The sequence below is a fragment of the Oncorhynchus clarkii genome, chromosome 4, assembly GCF_045791955.1.
Source record: "Oncorhynchus clarkii lewisi isolate Uvic-CL-2024 chromosome 4, UVic_Ocla_1.0, whole genome shotgun sequence".
NCBI lineage: Eukaryota > Metazoa > Chordata > Actinopteri > Salmoniformes > Salmonidae > Oncorhynchus > Oncorhynchus clarkii.
In genome coordinates this window covers 6,930,617-6,950,989 of record NC_092150.1, presented here as the reverse complement: position 1 = coordinate 6,950,989, position 20,373 = coordinate 6,930,617, and the positions used below count along the sequence as shown (strand labels likewise).

Sequence of the window (20,373 nt, the reverse complement as noted above, 5' to 3'; positions counted from 1 at the left end):
CTGTTTCCGCTTTGTCATTATGAGGTATTGTGATGTCATTATGAGGTATTGTGATGTCATTATGAGGTATTGTGATGTCATTGTGAGGTATTGTGATGTCATTATGAGGTATTGTGTGTAGATTGATGAGAACATTTTTTTATTTAATCCATTTTAGAATAAGGCTGTAATGTAATGTGGAAAAGGTCAAGGGTCTGAATACTTTCCGAATGCACTGTATATCTGTTTATTTATTACTGTTTGTTGGGGAAAAAACTTCTGGGCTCTTGGCCATTTGTCCATTGAAAAGTGCCAGCCTAACCCTTCCTACTGACACGCTGCTTTATAGCACTGTTAGCCTAACCCTTCCCACTGACACGCTGCTTTATAGCACTGTTAGCCTAACCCTTCCTACTGACACGCTGCTTTATAGCACTGTTAGCCTAACCTCTCCTACTGACACACTGCTTTATAGCACTGTTAGCCTAACCTCTCCTACTGACACGCTGCTTTATAGCACTGTTAGCCTAACCCTTCCTACTGACACGCTGCTTTATAGCACTGTTAGCCTAACCTCTCCTACTGACACGCTGCTTTATAGCACTGTTAGCCTAACCTCTCCTACTGACACGCTGCTTTATAGCACTGTTAGCCTAACCCTCTCCTACTGACACGCTGCTTTATAGCACTGTTAGCCTAACCCTCTCCCACTGACACGCTGCTTTATAGCACTAGCCTAACCCACACTGCTTTATAGCACTGTTAGCCTAACCTCTCCTACTGACACGCTGCTTTATAGCACTGTTAGCCTAACCTCTCCTACTGACACGCTGCTTTATAGCACTGTTAGCCTAACCCTTCCTACTGACACGCTGCTTTAGAGCACTGTTAGCCTAACCCTCTCCTACTGACACGCTGCTTTATAGCACTGTTAGCCTAACCTCTCCTACTGACACGCTGCTTTAGAGCACTGTTAGCCTAACCCTCTCCTACTGACACACTGCTTTATAGCACTGTTAGCCTAACCCTTCCCACTGACACGCTGCTTTATAGCACTGTTAGCCTAACCTCTCCTACTGACACGCTGCTTTAGAGCACTGTTAGCCTAACCCTCTCCTACTGACACACTGCTTTATAGCACTGTTAGCCTAACCCTTCCCACTGACACGCTGCTTTATAGCACTGTTAGCCTAACCTCTCCTACTGACACACTGCTTTATAGCACTGTTAGCCTAACCCTTCCCACTGACACGCTGCTTTATAGCACTGTTAGCCTAACCTCTCCTACTGACACGCTGCTTTATAGCACTGTTAGCCTAACCCTCTCCTACTGACACACTGCTTTATAGCACTGTTAGCCTAACCCTTCCCACTGACACGCTGCTTTATAGCACTGTTAGCCTAACCTCTCCTACTGACACGCTGCTTTATAGCACTGTTAGCCTAACCCTCTCCCACTGACACGCTGCTTTATAGCACTGTTAGCCTAACCTCTCCTACTGACACGCTGCTTTATAGCACTGTTAGCCTAACCTCTCCTACTGACACGCTGCTTTATAGCACTAGCCTAACCCACGCTGCTTTATAGCACTGTTAGCCTAACCCTCTCCTACTGACACGCTGCTTTATAGCACTGTTAGCCTAACCCTTCCTACTGACACGCTGCTTTATAGCACTGTTTTTTGTTGTTACCGGATTCACAGTACCACTTAATTTCACCTTCCAATGAGATCAAAAATGAGTGCATTTCAAGTATTAGATGGTATTTTAAAGCAATCCCGTGAGACAATGGGCTGCATCTGAAAATGAATGGATGCTTATTGCCTACATAGTACACTGCTTTTGGCCAGGGCCCGCCTTTTGGCCAGGGCCCGCCTTTTGGCTAGGGCCCGCCTTTTGGCCAGGGCCCGCCTTTTGGCCAGGGCCCGCCTTTTGGCCAGGGCCCGCGTAGGCATTTCAGTGGCAGACTTGTTGAAAGGGATAAGATTTCTCAAGGTTTGATGAATACCACAAAGTTAAACCTTATCTTACATTTTAATTGTCTACTCATTCAACAATGCAATATGTTCTGAAATCACCTAATACATCACTTAATACACTCTGACACACACAATCACACGTATCACACACTATCACACACAATCACACACAATCACACAATCAAAAAATGAACTTCACCAAAAAAATGTTTTCTGTGAGATGTTGTATCCTGTTTTAGAAGTGTGTTTCAAAAGTGAATCCAAACCGAAAAATACAATATTGGACTTATTAGGCAACCTAATGACATGCGCATTACATTGCCTTGCCATATCCAAACACTCAATGGGTAGCAACCATCTGGGAGCTACCAGGTGCTGAATTTAAGACATTATCTTTATCATACATTATCATTATACCAAATCAATTGTACTGGTTCATATCTGAACAGCGTCATCCCACAGTGAAATCTTAAATCTCAAAGCCTGTGCTACTTGTACCGTTCAATATGTGGAAATGGGAGGAAGATTAGATGATTTGCTAGTGCTGGTAGTCTATCTGGGGAAGAAACAATATGTCACTCCTAGGAAGGGAAGCAACAACAAACTTGACTGCCTTATTTCTTATTGATAAGTCCAAGGCCTTACACCATCTTTACAGACAGACTGTATATAATAGTATGGTAGTACATAGAATCTGCACATTCTAGAAGCGATTCTAGAACCACACAGATTCTGGATCTAGAACCAGAGCTTCACTGTTCATATCAAGGCAGCTGTTTAAACTCTGATAATGTTTTCAATACTATTTCTTATGGTTCCTTTGTTTATTTGCAGGGTCACTTAATGCATCCATACTGTATAAAACAACCCACACTGAGTGTGCCCTTACTTAGTATCAGTTGTAGATGGACAATAATGTCGGAACAGGCAGACACACGTTTTAGTGGCCATGGTGTGTTTCTCACAGGCTTGAAAAAATATTGTCCACGTCCCAAATATCACCTTATTCCCTTTATAGTGCACTACTTTTGATCAGGGCCCTGGTCCAAAAGTAGTGCACTACATAGGGAATAGGGTGCCATTTAGCTATGGGCCATGGTCTAAAGTAGTGCACTACATAGGGAATAGGGTGCCATTTGGCTATGGGTCATGGTCTAAAGTAGTGCACTACATAGGGAATAGGGTGCCATTTGGGACGCATGGTTATATAAATGGTATGGCGATGGCTAAATATGTAATTGAAGGCAACAGAGGCTGCGAAGATAGTTGCATAGATTTGGTTTCTGGAGTTTGATGATGTCAACTTAAGATCTAGATACAAAACGAATCGTGATTGTCTTTCCCGGAGATCCAGCCTTATTTCCATACCAAAGAAAAGCAGTTGTTTAAAAATAACCGAATTTTACGTTAGAAGTTGTAATATCGTAGGAGGTTGTTATACATGGGATTTGTAATCATCCATGCACTCCTAGAGACTTATGTTATCAGTGAAAAGAAACAGATATAACTTGGTGTACGTCCTTAATGGCACTCTATATAGTGCACTTGATTTTGACCAGGACACATAGGACCTTGGTCTAAAGTAGTGCACTATTTAGAGAATAGGGTGCCATTTTAGGGTTCCATTTGGAACACACTGTATAAGTTTTGTTTCATTTGGGGGGGGAGAAAAGAAAAGAGGAGAAGCTTTGAAAATCCATGTACAGCATGTTGCTAAGGAAACACTGGGCCAGACAGCATGTAAACGTATATGAAATGGCGGAGGTCCTTGTTGTTGCTAAGGAAACACTGGGCCAGACAGCATGTAAACGTATATGAAATGGCGGAGGTCCTTGTTGTTGCTAAGGAAACACTGGGCCAGACAGCATGTAAACGAATATGAAATGGCGGAGGTCCTTGTTGTTGCTTAGGAAACAATGGGCCAGACAGCATGTAAACGTATATGAAATGGCGGAGGTCCTTGTTGTTGCTTAGGAAACACTGGGCCAGACAGCATGTAAACGTATATGAAATGGCGGAGGTCTTTGTTGTTGCTTAGGAAACACTGGGCCAGACAGCATGTAAACGTATATGAAATGGCGGAGGTCTTTGTTGTTGCTAAGGAAACACTGGGCCAGACAGCATGTAAACGTATATGAAATGGCGGAGGTCCTTGTTGTTGCTAAGGAAACACTGGGCCAGACAGCATGTAAACGTATATGAAATGGCGGAGGTCCTTGTTGTTGCTAAGGAAACACTGGGCCAGACAGCATGTAAACGTATATGAAATGGCGAAGGTCCTTGTTGTTGCTTAGGAAACACTGGGCCAGACAGCATGTAAACGTATATGAAATGGCGGAGGTCCTTGTTGTTGCTAAGGAAACACTGGGCCAGACAGCATGTTGTTGAAACCATCACTGCTAGCCAGCCAGCTATGTGATTATAATAGGATGATTTGCTTGAATTTTGGCTATTGTTATTGTGGTAAAAGTCATAGTCAAAATTAAAGCTCCATTAATTTGTAAATAGGGTAGATACATAGAAATGCAATGTATCAAGAAGAGAAAAAAAGACTACTATATCATGGCCATCATTCTAGCTAAGTAAGTCTATGTGCCATTTAAAGGAGAATGAAAAAAAAGCTAAATGTATATTAGTCAAGATAATAGAGACTGTGTGTTGTGTGTTGTATTTCCGGCTCCTCGGTGTATTTGTAAAAGTAATGCTGTCTGTTTGGTCTCTGGTTTGCTGATGTGTTTTGACTTTCCTTTCAAAGGTAATTATTATAATAATAATGATAATAATGGGTCTCTGATGTGTGCTCTGAGAGAGAACAATAGCATGGTTTATTGATAAGAAAATTAAAAAAAATCAAGAGTTATATGATATATATATATATTAGCTGGTTGCATACATTTCTGCAACATCATCGATTCTATAGACATTGTGTTCATGTTTTCAACAAACAAACTTTGTAGGTTCACTTTTTATTGCACTAAATTTCTATGATATGAAACATGGCTTTGTCACAAACCTTATAACGGACAAATGTCACGAGGGAATGACGAATGAAGGCCCCGCAACAACAACAACAACAACAACAAAAAAACACAACAACAACAAAAAAATATTTTTTATGATCTAAGAAAGAATTGTCATGTAGAAAATGACTACTGTAATTGTCATGTAGCAACAAAAAAAAAGTGCATTAATAATGATCTCAGTGAGATTTACTCATTCTCATCCACGAGAATATAATCTAAGCGTTAAGGAAAAATTAAATGTTTAAAATGATTTTTTTTTTTTATGTTTAAAAACCTACATGTTTCATTATGTTAAAAAATGACTGTAATACGTAGGCGTGCATGTGTTCATGATTTCTATCCTACTACTTTGAATTGTTAGGTGCCTCCAAAATGGCACCCTATTCCCTATATAGTACACTACTTTTTACCTGGTCAGAACTGTAGTAGTGCACTATATAGGGAATAGGGTGCCTTTTCGAACGCACACTTATTAAGGTAACCACTGTCTGCTGTGGTAAGGGCTGGCTCTGTGTACCTGACTGGTAGTGCTACTGTAATACCTGACTGGTAGTGCTACTGTAGTACCTGACTGGTAGTGCTACTGTAGTACCTGACTGGCAGTGTTACTGTAATACCTGACTGGTAGTTCTACTGTAATACCTGACTGACAGTGTTACTGTAGTACCTGACTGACAGTGTTACTGTAGTACCTGACTGGCAGTGTTATTGTAGTACCTGACTGGTAGTGTTACTGTAATACCTGACTGGCAGTGTTACTGTAATACCTGACTGGACTGGCAGTGTTACTGTAGTACCTGACTGACAGTCTTACTGTAATACCTGACTGGCAGTGTTACTGTGGTACCTGACTGGCAGTGTTACTGTAATACCTGACTGGCAGTGTTACTGTAATACCTGACTGGCAGTGTTACTGTAGTACCTGACTGGCAGTGTTACTGTAGTACCTGACTGGCAGTGTTACTGTAATACCTGACTGGCAGTGTTACTGTAGTACCTGACTGGTAGTGTTACTGTAATACCTGACTGGCAGTGTTACTGTAATACCTGACTGGCAGTGTTACTGTAGTACCTGACAGACAGTGTTACTGTAGTTAACTTAATTACAGTAAGTTACATTATTTTACCTTGTGGGCTGTTTACTTAATATAAGTTCATATTGTTCTGTGTGTATGGAGCTGTTTCGTTAATGATGGATTTATGTTTTTATTTTTACATACTTTTTTTAATGTAGCATTTGTAAAGAAATACGTTGTTTAAAAAAAAAAATCTAGATTTTTGGCATTACTACTATAAGGCACTGATATTTGAATTAAATCTTTGAATGAAGGAAAATGCACCTCCATCTTTAGATGTACACGAGTTCCAACTATAGAATTAGAATGAGTTCTAATGATTCTATGGTTCCATCAAGCAGTGACTCTACTCTGTACGTTGTGAGTTCTGACTGACCCTGAGCCAGTACCAACTCAGTTTGACTATCCTGTTCATTCCTACCAGTAGAAGAAGCTCCCTCCCTCTGTTGTTGTCTGGTGTAATGTGTCATATGTACAGTAGCTTGTTAATATGGCAAAACAAAACATTCATGTTTCTTTTTTTTCAATGGAAAGTACTCACTGGTGAGATTTTTAAAGTGGTTTTAAAAGCCAATAAACTTTTTTTTTTTAAAGAATCTTGATCTTTATCATGTTTGCTTCCTTTTGAAATGGTAAAGTTGACGTACACAGATCCACATTATTCTATTTCAAACACATACATATAATACTGATTGAAAGACTGTCCTACAGAGACAACACTATTTGATGATAGCATACTGAGCATGTCCTCTGTGTCCCCTTTGATGATGACCAGAAACTGGCAGAACGACAAAGCTTTGAACATTTCTCCCTCCTACTGTATAGATCTTTTATCCGATTTGTTCTTTTTCATTGACAATATGGCAGAGCTGGGGGGTCAACCTCAAACCCCCAACCCCAAAAAGGTTAGAGGTTAGAGGTCACCTCAACCCATCGAATGGCTCCTGGAGTCACTCCACCCACACTGCCTCTTGACCAATCAGAACAAAGTCTTTTTGGTCACGTCTCTCCGTTCCCAGGCCCTCGAACATATTCATAACATGTTAATGACCTTTACTTCTATTGGTCATGACCTCTCCCAGCCTGAACCCTGACCTCTTTCTCTTGACCCTGGCCGTGAGGGTGAGGAGCCCGGCCTGTGCTGTGCTACCCTCCTCCACAGGGTGTTCTAATCAACGATTGCGTGAAGAAAGGAAGACGACAGCGTGAAGAAAGGAAGACGACAGCGTGAAGAAAGGAAGACGACAGCGTGAAGAAAGGAAGACGACAGCGTGAAGAAAGGAAGACGAGAGCGTGAAGAAAGGAAGACGACAGCGTGAAGAAAGGAAGACGACAGCGTGAAGAAAGGAAGACAACAGCGTGAAGAAAGGAAGACGACAGCGTGAAGAAAGGAAGACGACGGCGTGAAGAAATGAAGAACGTACACCAATGTGTGAGTTCTACAAGAGTGTCTTTTGGACTGTATGGTGGCAGGCACTGTATGATAAGAGAAAGGTCGTTTTAAAAACAGTGCTGTTTTTGAGTTCCACAGAGTGCCATTTGGAATGCACGAGTTCACCACCTGTTAGTTCAGGATAGTGGAGAATTCACTATTTTGAAAAATGAACAAATGTGTTTTACCAGTAAAATAGCCCTTTATCTATTTATACACAGCATTAATACAGCCAGTGGTGGGTAGATGTGTATTGAGCAGATTTAAACTTTAACAGATGGCCTGTATCTGATTCCAGTTGCTAGTTACTAGACACTTAATGACACAGAGGATTTGTAAATGAATGAATAGGACAGCGTTATATCCTGTTGGTCTTGAGCTTCATCTTGACTGGAGTGGGGCAGGAATGATAAATGAATCAATGGTCAGCTCGATAATCAATATATATTTAACGTTGCATTTAATGCAAAGGTTATATAAATTCCATTTATATGTGTAGGTTCCTGACATTTATACTGCTCACTGTCTCAAACACCCAAAATTAGCAAAAAAAGTTATCATTGGTCAACATTTTAAATAACTGTGTCATTGGATATTATTAATATTATAATTTTTTACCTTTATTTAACTAGGCAAGTGATATGGTTTATTGCTAATGTATGGTAACAGAAAGAAAAAAAATCAATCAATGGAAATCTTCAACTATAGCCTAATGTGACACAATGCATGTGTCATGAGTCAGTGTGCAGCAGGTAGGACGGAGTCAGGTCCAGCATGTAGGACGGAGTCAGGCGCAGCAGGTAGGACGGAGTCAGGTCCAGCAGGTAGGACGGAGTCAGGTCCAGCATGTAGGACGGAGTCAGTGTGCAGCAGTTAGGACGGAGTCAGGTCCAGCATGTAGGACGGAGTCAGGCACAGCAGGAAGGATGGAGACAGGTCCAGCAGGTAGGACGGAGTCAGGTCCAGCATGTAGGACGGAGTCAGGTCCAGCAGGTAGGACGGAGTCAGGTGCAGCAGGTAGGACGGGGTCAGGCGCAGCAGGTAGGACGGAGTCAGTGTGCAGCATGTAGGACGGAGTCAGGTCCAGCAGGTAGGACGGAGTCAGGCGCAGCAGGTAGGACGGAGTCAGGTCCAGCAGGTAGGACGGAGTCAGGTCCAGCATGTAGGACGGAGTCAGGTCCAGCAGGTAGGACGGAGTCAGTGTGCAGCAGGTAGGACGGACTCAGGCGCAGCAGGTAGGACGGAGTCAGGTCCAGCATGTAGGACGGAGTCAGGCGCAGCAGGTAGGACGGAGTCAGGTCCAGCAGGTAGGACGGAGTCAGGCGCAGCAGGTAGGACGGAGTCAGGTGCAGCAGGTAGGACGGGGTCAGGCGCAGCAGGTAGGACGGAGTCAGTGTGCAGCATGTAGGACAGAGTCAGGTCCAGCAGGTAGGACGGAGTCAGGCGCAGCAGGTAAGACGGAGTCAGGTCCAGCAGGTAGAACGGAGTCAGTGTGCAGCATGTAGGACGGAGTCAGGTCCAGCAGGTAGGACGGAGTCAGGCGCAGCAGGTAGGACGGAGTCAGGTCCAGCAGGTAGAACGGAGTCAGGTCCAGCAGGTAGGACGGAGTCAGTGTGCAGCATGTAGGACGGAGTCAGGTCCAGCAGGTAGGATTCCTGAATTCAGTAGGAAGCCAGCTGACTGGCTACCATCAATATATCTTAATAATTACCAAGTTCTGTCTTCAAACAGAGCAGCTGTCTCATATAGGGAAGGACCTGATCACGAGTTTAATATCCAATGACCTTTGGTAATAATAACCAATACAAAATCTAACCCAATATATTTCCTGCAATTTCTGTATAAAATGTGGTGCGAAGTCTACAAATATAATGGTGTTATGGTTCCAGTCCTGAGAGAAGGCCAGGCCTACTCCAAATATGAAGGAATACTCAAATAAAGAGTAGGGCTCAGAGACTGTCTGACATATTATCTATGGAACCTGCACACTTTGTTGATAGTTGTTTCTCAAAGGTGTTATGTGTTTTGTCAGAGAGAGAGAGATGCTTCTTGTTCTCTATAGTTGTAGAGTAGTAGACCATACATTTGCTCTGCTCCAAGACCAACAGAGCGCCGCCCATCGATGAAACCTTGGCTCGGGTAGCGCATGCGCGGTCAGAGGGAGAGGGTCGACGAATCCCCGCTCAGGAGTCACAACCCGTGTTGCACCACCGGTGTCATTCGTAATTTGGGATGCTTGAAGCACGATGGGGAACTGCTATCCTCATTTATAGAATGACAGAACAATTTGGATAAATGGCGATGTTCAAAAGGAAACTGTACCAGCTATGTTTTCTGTTTTTTGTTTTGTTTATTCCACTATCAGGTAAATCATTTGTTTTTTTGCTGTATATTATTTTTTTGTTAGTCAGTAGTAGTTTCCCAGCAACTGAACTTGTTTGAGGTCCGTGTGTGTAACACAGACTGTAAGTAAGCATTTCACGGTAAGGTCTTTCACCTGTTGTATTCGTCGCAAATGACAAATACAATTTGATTTGATAGTTTTAAACATAAAGGGATAGCAACGCAAATCTGATGTGTAAAATGATATGATTAACCAGAGTCTTTGAGGAAATTAGTGACCGATTTGAGTGACTGCGATTATTTTTGCTACTGTCCAGTCCTTTAATTTCTGCGCGGACGCCGACCACACATCTTGTATACGAATTAACGGACGTTTTCAAATTCACACTGACAATTTACTGACTTACATTTTAATTTAGTATCTCTTGTAGGTCACATTAACACTGTAGTAACCTGAGCAATGACTAGACTATGCACTGTACCCGATTTCACTGGTCAAACTCACTCTTCATATGTCAAGTAGACTACCCATTTGTCTTACATCTCACAGTGTTATGCTATTAATTGAAGGAATGCAAACAATCGCACAGTTTTCATAGGTGACAAATACATTCAGTATATAGACTATGGGAATAGAAACATTCTGTAAGTATGATACATAGAATAGTTTATAGAGAGTTGCTGTAAAACACACACAGTGGACTGCTGTAATGCCAATACTAATCAAGGGTGCAATGAATACATAGCCAGTTAATAAAAACAAGTGTACATCGATTTCAAGAGTTATACACAAAGTCCGTTACTGACCAGTGGTTCTCCTTTGGCATGACAGGCCTGGCATATCAATGCACTCCTCTCCATCCTTCCCTTCCACCCCTTTTCCCTCCGTGCCTCTCTCCTCTTCCCTCCTTCCATATCACTAATCCCCCCCCCTCTCTCTTTCCAGGTGTTTTTTGTTTCAGTGAACTCTCCTTCATCATCGAGCCCAGTGATATTACAGTGATATCCAAGGATCCAGTGGTCCTGGACTGTGTGGCCCACGGACAGCCTCCCATCGTCATCGGATGGCTGAGGAATGGAGTCAGGCTAGCTGAGAGCGAGCGGCTTCAGTTCCTGTCCAACGGCTCACTGTACATACTGGAGGCCAGGAGAGATGGAGAAGGGTCGGACGGAGGGTTTTATCAGTGCCTCTCCCAGAACAAATATGGAGCCATCCTAAGCCAAAGATCCCGCCTGACTATCGCAAGTAAGTATGGTGCTCGAGGTAACAAAGTGGAAAGGTTATAATGGAATCTATTATTAAAAAAAAAAACATTTTACCTTTATTTAACTGGGCAAGTCATTTAAGAACAAATTCTTATTTACAATGACGGCCTACCCCGGCCAAACACTAACGACGCTGGGCCAATTGTGCGCCGCCCTATGGGACTCCCAATCACGGCCCGGATGTGATACAGCCTGGATTCGAACCAGGGACTGTAGTGATGCAGTGCCTTAGACCGCTGCGCCACTCGGGAGCCAAACAACAACAACTGTAATGACTCACACAGTCCTCTAAAGCTTTCCTCTGTGAAGTTTGCATGTCAATAGAAGCTGTCCAGTGTTTCAGGGAGTGGACAGGCTTATCCTTATTAGTAGTAAAAGCTTTTTGTGGAGTTATTAGACTGGTTTTAAAACTTTTAAGGGTCAATTAAGTAGTGACGGACAGTCTATCTGAAAGCTAATCAAATGAGGAAATCCGTGTAAATTTCAGGTAAAGTAAGATGGAAACACACAAACACAGGATCAGCCAGTCCTATGTGTTCTACGATTGAATATGCATTGTCAGTGTAGACCACTGCTCCTGTGATTGTTCTGCGGCGTGGTCTGTTACACAGAGGAATCTCTCAAAAGGCCTTTCACTTTTAACCCTTTGTCTGGCCTGCTCCTGACTGCCCCTAAAGAAAAGACTGTTTCATTTGTCCACATATCAGTGGACTGGACAGCTGGTCAGATCCCATGGTCTATTCAGCATCACCAGGCGCTTTCTAACTCAAACACGAGGACTAGCTTTAGTTTAATCATGCTTAGATTTTGGGTAGGATCTTTAGGATACGTTTTTTAAATTTATTTTTTCTGTATGATGTGATTTAGAGACAGGGAAGAAAACTACAATACTTTGAGTCTGTAGAATAGCCAGGTGATACTTTATTATAAGTCTCAACGATTCCTTGTTGATCAGAAGCAACATCAATATTTAGTTTATTTGAAGTTTTGATATTAATTTATTTCATCTTTATTTAAGCAGAGACATTTGCAGATGAGCCCTGCATCAATAAACAAGAATTACACTCATATATATATATATATATATATATCTCAATTACACAATACATGAAAAGAAACTCAATCATATGAAACAAACATATTCTTCAGTAAAAAAAAGGCCTTCTAACATCTGCCTGAATTGCCCTAGAGGCACCGACTCTAAAGGAGTTTTTCTAGATCATTCCACATTCTCCAGGGTTAGCCATCCCTGAGTCCAGGTCTGGTAACTTATACATCTCAAGGTTAACAATGAGTTAAGGTGTGGCGGAAGTTTATATATATATATATATATATATATATATTATGTATTTCTTAATTCCATTATTTTACTTTTAGATTTGTGTATTGTTGTGAATTGTTAGATATTACTGCACTGTTGGAGCTAGAAACACAAGCATTTCTCTACACCCGCAATAACACCCGCTAAATATATGTATGTAACCAATACAATTTGATTTGAGGATGGAGGAGGGGCCTCTCTCTTTCTCTCTCTGCTACTGCTCCCAGTCTGTCCAGAGGCCCAGAGAGTTCTCTCTGTCTCTCTCTCTCTCGCTCTCTCTCTCTGCTACTGCTCCCAGTCTGTCCAGAGCACCAAAGTTCTCTCTCTCTCTGTGTCTCTCTCTCTCTCGCTCTCTCTCTCTGCTACTGCTCCCAGTCTGTCCAGAGCACCAAAGTTCTCTCTCTCTCTGTGTCTCTCTCTCTGTCTCTCTCTGGGAGATGTGATTTATAATTCACGAGAAGCTACTTCTCTCTCATTGGGAAAGGCTTTGTGATGTCACGGCCTGGCCTGCTGGGGTTGGCGGTTGTCCTGTCACTAATCTGTCTGTCATTGGTCCTTTCGGTGGCTCTCCTACACTCGCCATCATTGTCAAGATCAACTCTATTGTTCTATGTATCTATAGGCTAGGCCCGATCTGTCATGTGGGTGACTAGGTTGTATTATCTACTCTGAAATAGTATTTTAGTTCCTCTCAAACATTTGAAAAAAGCTCAGGAAAGGAAAGCCACCAGAGTTCTGTGATGTTTATTGCGTCTGATTTCAGTCTGATAACAGTCAGTGTTATACCACCTGCAGTAGCACACTGGCCTGCAACATGCTCTATGACATCACACTACATCCTCTATGACATCACACTACATTGTATCATATTTTCAAAAATTAACAAAAAACATGAAGTAAGATGGCAGGGAGCCTAGCAGTTAATTAAAAATCTGTCGATTCGCCCGTGAGCAAGGCATCTAACACTAATTGCTCCTGTATGTCGCTCTGGAAAAGAGTGTTTGCTAAATGCCTAAAATGTCAAATGAAACATTAGTATATGCAAGTCCCAGTTTTTGGGGGACGATAGCTGACCAGACCGGTAACAGTCTTCGATCCCGCCGGGTCTCCCCCAATTTGAGCTGAAATTGAATGGACCCCCTGTCCATTCAATTTCAGCTCAAATTGGGGGAGACCCGGGGTGGGGTGAACCCTGACCTCTTTAAAGGGAATCTTTGTGCATTCTGACCTGTCCATTGATCTGCTGTTTACGACAGGGCCGGGATGACCGTATTAGTAGAGCAGTTTTCTGGCTTTGGCCACACACCCAGCATGGCTGACCCCAACCACCGGCAGAAACACCCAACAGACAGAATGGCCCCTCTTATCAATGGGTGGTGATTGGCTAGATGGACGTTAGATAATCTTAACAAAGCCAAGGGTAGTTTCCACAAAGCCAAGGGTAGTTTCCACAAAGCCAAGGGTAGTTTCCACAAGGCCAAGGGTAGTTTGCACTGGGTGGTGAGGACCTAGGACTACATGCCATAGTGGTGCCAGGGTTTTGTTTCAAGATGTTTCTTCTGTTAACAATATTTTTTTGAATAATATATTTAGCTGATGGCCTCCCGAGTGGAGCAGCAGTCTAAGGCACTGACCTGGCAGGCTCACTAAACAGTGGAGCAGCAGTCTAAGGCCCTGACCTCACTAAACAGTGGAGCAGCAGTCTAAGGCACTGACCTGACAGGCTCACTAAACAGTGGAGCAGCAGTCTAAGGCCCTGACCTCACTAAACAGTGGAGCAGCAGTCTAAGGCACTGACCTGACAGGCTCACTAAACAGTGGAGCAGCAGTCTAAGGCCCTGACCTCACTAAACAGTGGAGCAGCAGTCTAAGGCACTGACCTGACAGGCTCACTCAACAGTGGAGCAGCAGTCTAAGGCATTGACCTGGCAGGCTCACTAAACAGTGGCGCAGCAGTCTAAGGCATTGATCTGGCAGGCTCACTAAACAGTGGAGCAGCAGTCTAAGGCATTGACCTGGCAAGCTCACTAAACAGTGAGTAAAGCAGTAGATGTTCTGGTCCTGTTTGGCACCACGTGCCTATGTCAGTCAGGGTTCTCCACTCTGGAAAAAAAGTACAGAAGCAGTCTCAATGCTGAGCATAACCTCAATGTTGCACTGTCAAAAACAGAGCCCAGAATAGACATACTTGTTGAAAACTTCAACCAGCCACACACCTCTCATTAGGACTGTGTGTGTGTGTTTTCTGGTCTCCCAATCACGGCAGGTTGTGATACAGCCTGGATCCGTCAGTTTATTCTAGTTCAGAATTAAAATTATTTATTGAATTTTAACAGCAACAGTTCCAACCTAGACAGATATGTCAAGAGTTTTTAATGGGGGAAAATAAACATGACTAGCTATTTGTTTGGCTATTTCATTTAATTGTTATTTGTTTTTGTTTATATTGCATTTGTTTTAGGCATAAGGGCAATGAAATGTACCAATATTTACATACAGTTGCATATGTTCCTACGCCTGGGTCCCAGGAAAACACAGAATGTCTAATTTGGGTCCCAGGAAAACACAGAATTTCTAATTTGGGTCCCAGGAAAACACAGAATGTCTAATTTGCTTTAGAGCTAACCCTTTTTAAGCTCCTGAGATAAATATTTTTAGCACCTTCGTGTATCTACTTAAAAAAAAATTTTTTTTAACTAGTCAAGCCAGTTAAGAACAAATTCTTATTTACAATGACGGCCTACCGGGGAACAGTGGGTTAACTGCCTTGTTCAGGGGCAAAACGACAGATTTTTATTTTGTCAGCTCGTGGGATTCAATCTAGCAACCTTTACGGCTACTGGCCCAATGCTCTAACCACTAGGCTAACTGCTGCCCCACATAGAATAACTATTGCAAAGAAGAACTCAGTGGTTCTGTGACTTTACAGAGTTAATATTAAACTGAGAAACCACTGCTTCCTTTGCGGATTGTGTTTTCACCGCGTTGCAGATATCTCACCATTCGTGGTGCAGCCCGTGCCTTTGGAGGTGACCGAAGGTTCCGTGGCCAGGTTCACCTGCCAGGTGACCTCTAACCCTCCTGCCACCATCACCTGGGAGCTAGACCAAAGCACACTACCGTTGGAGACAGACAGGTAGGCACACTACACATTAGACACTACACACAAAGCGAACTACACCTGGGAGCTAGACCAAAGCACACTACCATTGGAGACAGACAGGTAGGCACACTATACACTATACCTTTTTTTTCCTTAAGAAGTGCTTCGTGACTATGGGCCCTGGTCCTGGCCATCATTGTCCATTTGTCTCTCTAGAATCACAGTCCTGCCCAACGGAGCTCTCCAGATTCAAAATGTCCAACTAGAGGATGCTGGGAAGTACCGTTGTGTGGCCACCAACATCGGCAACCGCGTCAAGAGTAGAAAGGCAACGCTCTCCGTCATCAACCAAGGTGTGTGTGTGTGCTTTCAATTAAGATTATGGGTAGACTTGTTTAAAACAAATCAAATCAAATGTATTTATATAGCCCTTCGTAGCTGATATCTCAAAGTGCTGAACAGAAACCCAGCCTAAAACCCCAAACAGCAAGCAATGCAGGTGTAGAAGCACGGTGGCTAGGAAAAACTCCCTAGAAAGGCCAAAACCTAGGAAGAAACCTAGAAAGGAACCAGGCTATGTGGGGTGGCCAGTCCTCTTCTGGCTGTGCTGGGTGGAGATTATAACAGAACATGGCCAAGATGTTCAAATGTTCATAAATGACCAGCATGGTCCAATAATAATAAGGCAGAACAGTTGAAACTGGAGCAGCAGCACGGCCAGGTGGACTGGGGACAGCAAGGAGTCATCATGTCAGGTAGGCACGGTCCTAGGGCTCAGGTCCTCCGAGAGAGAGAAAGAAAGAGAGAATTAGAGAGAGCATACTTAAATTCACACAGGACACCGGATAGGACAGGAGAAGTACTCCAGATATAACAAACTGACCTTAGCCCCCCGACACATAAACTACTGCAGCATAAATACTGGAGGCTGAGACAGGAGGGGTCAGGAGACACTGTGGCTCCATCCGAGGACACCCCCGAACAGGGCCAAACAGGAAGGATATAACCCCACCCACTTTGCCAAAGCACAGCCCCCATACCACTTGAGGGATATCTTCAACCACCAACTTACCATCCTGAGACAAGGCCGAGTATAGCCCACAAAGATCTCCGCCACGGCACAACCCGGGGGGGGGGGGGGGGGGGGGGCCGCCAACCCAGACAGGAAGATCACATCAGTGACTCAACCCACTCAAGTGACGCACCCCTCCTAGGGACGGTATGAAAGAGCCCTAGTAAGCCAGTGACTCAGTCACTCTAGGGTTAGAGGCAGAGAATCCCAGTGGAAAGAGGGGAACCGGTCAAGCAGAGACAGCAAGGGTGGTTCGTTGCTCCAGAGCCTTTCCGTTCACCTTCACACTCCTGGGCCAGACTACACTCAATCATATGACCCACTGAAGAGATGAGTCTTCAGTAAAGACTTAAAGGTTGAGACCGAGTCTGCGTCTCTCACATGGGTAGGCAGACCGTTCCATAAAAATGGAGCTCTGTAGGAGAAAGCCCTGCCTCCAGCTGTTTGCTTAGAAATTCTAGGGACAATTAGGAGGCCTGCGTCTTGTGACGTAGGTATGTACGGCAGGACCAAATCAGAGAGATAGGTAGGAGCAAGCCCATGTAATGCTTTGTAGGTTAGCAGTAAAACCTTGAAATCAGCCCTTGCCTTGACAGGAAGCCAGTGAAGGGAGGCTAGCACTGGAGTAATATGATCAAATTTTTTGGTTCTAGTCAGGATTCTAGCAGCCGTATTTAGCACTAACTGAAGTTTATTTAGTGCTTTATCCGGGTAGCCGGAAAGTAGAGCATTGCAGTAGTCTAACCTAGAAGTGACAAAAGCATGGATTAATTTTTCTGCATCATTTTTGGACAGAAAGTTTCTGATTTTTGCAATGTTACGTACCTCACATGCACATACAGTATGTCTTCTTTTAAATTGTACTGGTTTTTACTGTGAAAATAATTGCACAATTAAAACTTTTTTTTTTTTGTCTCTGTGTAGGTTCTGGCCCTAAACCGCGTCAGAGGCCCCGGATCATAGCGGGCCCCCAAAACATGACTGCTTCCCTCCACTACACCGTGGTCCTGGAGTGTGTTGCTACGGGCAACCCCAGACCCATCATCTCCTGGAGCCGGGCCGACAGTAAACCCATCGACGTGTTCAATGCCAGAGTGCTGGGCAGGTGAGAGGATGCATGATGCACCACTGTACCCATAATGCTCTGTGCAACATCGGCCACCATTGAGGTTTTTAAACCACGTTTAAAGACCCACCTTTGTAGCTTGTCATTTATGTATCAGTGACATCATTTTTGTTTTTTAAACTTCCTTTGTGTTGTATGTGATTTTATTATTGTTATAAAAATATATTTAAAAAATGTATTTCCTGAAGGAAAATGTGGGCACTTGCTTCAGTGGTCTCAAAGTTCTGTTTGCACTGTAAAGTGTGTTGTGTTTTAATGCATAAAAAAAAATATATATATATATTTATTTGTGTTTGACAGTGGAAACCTGGTGATCAGTGATGTGAAGCCTCAGCACAGTGGAGTCTACCTCTGTAGAGCCACCACCCCAAGAACACGCAACTACACTATCGCTACTGCCAACCTCACCGTGCTCGGTAAACTACTATATCCATATATACCGATCCAACAATGTGTTTTCAGCTGAAATGGGAGAATATTGCTCTGGGTTTCAGTCTAGTGGTTACAGCCACTGAGTGGTTTTTCAATATGCATACTACCGAGGGTGCCCCAAGTGTATTCTCAGAGGACGTTCTCTTGAGGACGAGAGTTTGGAGAACACATGAAACATTCCATTTGAGCAGCACTCCCCCTACTGTATTACCTCACGCTGCACCTCCCACTACTGTATTACCTCACGCTGAGCAGCACTCCCTCTACTGTATTACCTCACGCTGAGCAGCACTCCCCCTACTGTATTACCTCACGCTGAGCAGCACTCCCTCTACTGTATTACCTCACGCTGAGCAGCACTCCTCCCTACTGTATTACCTAAAGCTGAGCAGCACTCCCCCTACTGTATTACCTCACGCTGCACCTCCCTCTACTGTATTACCTCACGCTGAGCAGCACTCCCACTACTGTATTACCTCAGCACTCCCCCTACTGTATTACCTCACGCTGAGCAGCACTCCCCCTACTGTATTACCTCACGCTGCACCTCCCCCTACTGTATTACCTCACGCTGCACCTCCCCCTACTGTATTACCTCACGCTGCACCTCCCCCTACTGTATTACCTCACGCTGCACCTCCCCCTACTGTATTACCTCACGCTGCACCTCCCCCTACTGTATTACCTCACGCTGAGCAGCACTCCCACTACTGTATTACCTCACGCTGAGCAGCACTCCCTCTACTGTATTACCTCACGCTGAGCAGCACTCCCACTACTGTATTACCTCATGCTGAGCAGCACTCCCCCTACTGTATTACCTCACGCTGAGTAGCACTCCCACTACTGTATTACCTCACGCTGAGCAGCACTCCCCCTACTGTATTACCTCACGCTGAGCAGCACTCCCCCTACTGTATTACCTCACGCTGAGCAGCACTCCCCCTACTGTATTACCTCACGCTGAGCAGCACTCCCACTACTGTATTACCTCACGCTGAGCAGCACTCCCACTACTGTATTACCTCACGCTGAGCAGCACTCCCCCTACTGTATTACCTCACACTGAGCAGCACTCCCCCTACTGTATTACCTCATGCTGAGCAGCACTCTCCCTACTGTATTACCTCATGCTGAGCAGCACTCCCCCTACTGTATTACCTCACGCTGCACCTCCCCCTACTGTATTACCTCACGCTAAGCAGCACTCTCCTTACTGTATTACCTCATGCTGAGCAGCACTCCCTCTACTGTATTACCTCACGCTGAGCAGCACTCCTCTCTACTGTATTACCTAAAGCTGAGCAGCACTCCCCCTACTGTATTACCTCAAGCTGAGCAGCACTCCCCCTACTGTATTACCTCACGCTGAGCAGCACTCCTCCCTACTGTATTACCTCAAGCTGAGAAGCACTCCCCCTACTGTATTACCTCATGCTGAGCAGCACTCCCCCTACTGTATTACCTCACGCTGAGCAGCACTCCCACTACTGTATTACCTCACGCTGAGCAGCACTCCCTCTACTGTATTATCTCAAGCTGAGCAGCACTCCCCCTACTGTATTACCTCACGCTGAGCAGCACTCCCTCTACTGTATTATCTCACGCTGAGCAGCACTCCCCCTACTGTATTAACTCACGATGAGGAGCACTCCCCCTACTGTATTACCTCAAGCTGAGCAGCACTGAGAAGCAGCTAACGGTAGTAGCTAGCCAGTTAGAGCTATTGACTTACTATTGACCTACGACCTACGCACACTACAATGGGTAGGCTGGTAACCACGGCAACAGTAACACAGCATGTATTTATTAACGTATCAAGATAAAACATTGTAGTCCGGCAACACGTGAGATGGGAATGGGCAACACGTGAGATGGGAATGGGCAACACGTGAGATGGGAATGGGCAACACGTGAGATGGGAATGGGCAACACGTGAGATGGGAATGGGCAACACGTGAGATGGGAATGGGCAACACGTGAGATGGGAATGGGCAACACGTGAGATGGGAATGGGCAACACGTGAGATGGGAATGGGCAACATTGTGTATTTTTATTTTTCACTTCAGCTCAAATAATGGCCGCCATTGATTGCAAGAGAACTTTCTTCATTTTTGTTACGTGGTTGTGTCATATTTCTTTGCGCACTTTCCTTTGAAGCATCGATGCATGCTTCAAAATATCTACAAATGGAGTACGCATTCAAGAAGCGCCCTCCAT

General features: G+C 44.1%; 1 protein-coding gene across 1 annotated transcript in view; it reads left to right on the top strand.

Annotated features, from left to right (window-relative positions):
- Positions 1–9,784: 9,784 nt before the first annotated feature.
- LOC139407478 (protogenin B-like) overlaps positions 9,785–20,373 on the top strand; it is a 31,660-nt gene continuing 21,071 nt past the window's right edge. The window contains exons 1-6 of the mRNA XM_071151274.1: positions 9,785–9,854; positions 10,779–11,078; positions 15,411–15,555; positions 15,739–15,875; positions 17,519–17,699; positions 18,021–18,136. Of these exons, the coding sequence (XP_071007375.1) occupies positions 9,785–9,854; positions 10,779–11,078; positions 15,411–15,555; positions 15,739–15,875; positions 17,519–17,699; positions 18,021–18,136 (949 nt within the window). The remainder of the gene's footprint in view (positions 9,855–10,778; positions 11,079–15,410; positions 15,556–15,738; positions 15,876–17,518; positions 17,700–18,020; positions 18,137–20,373) is intronic.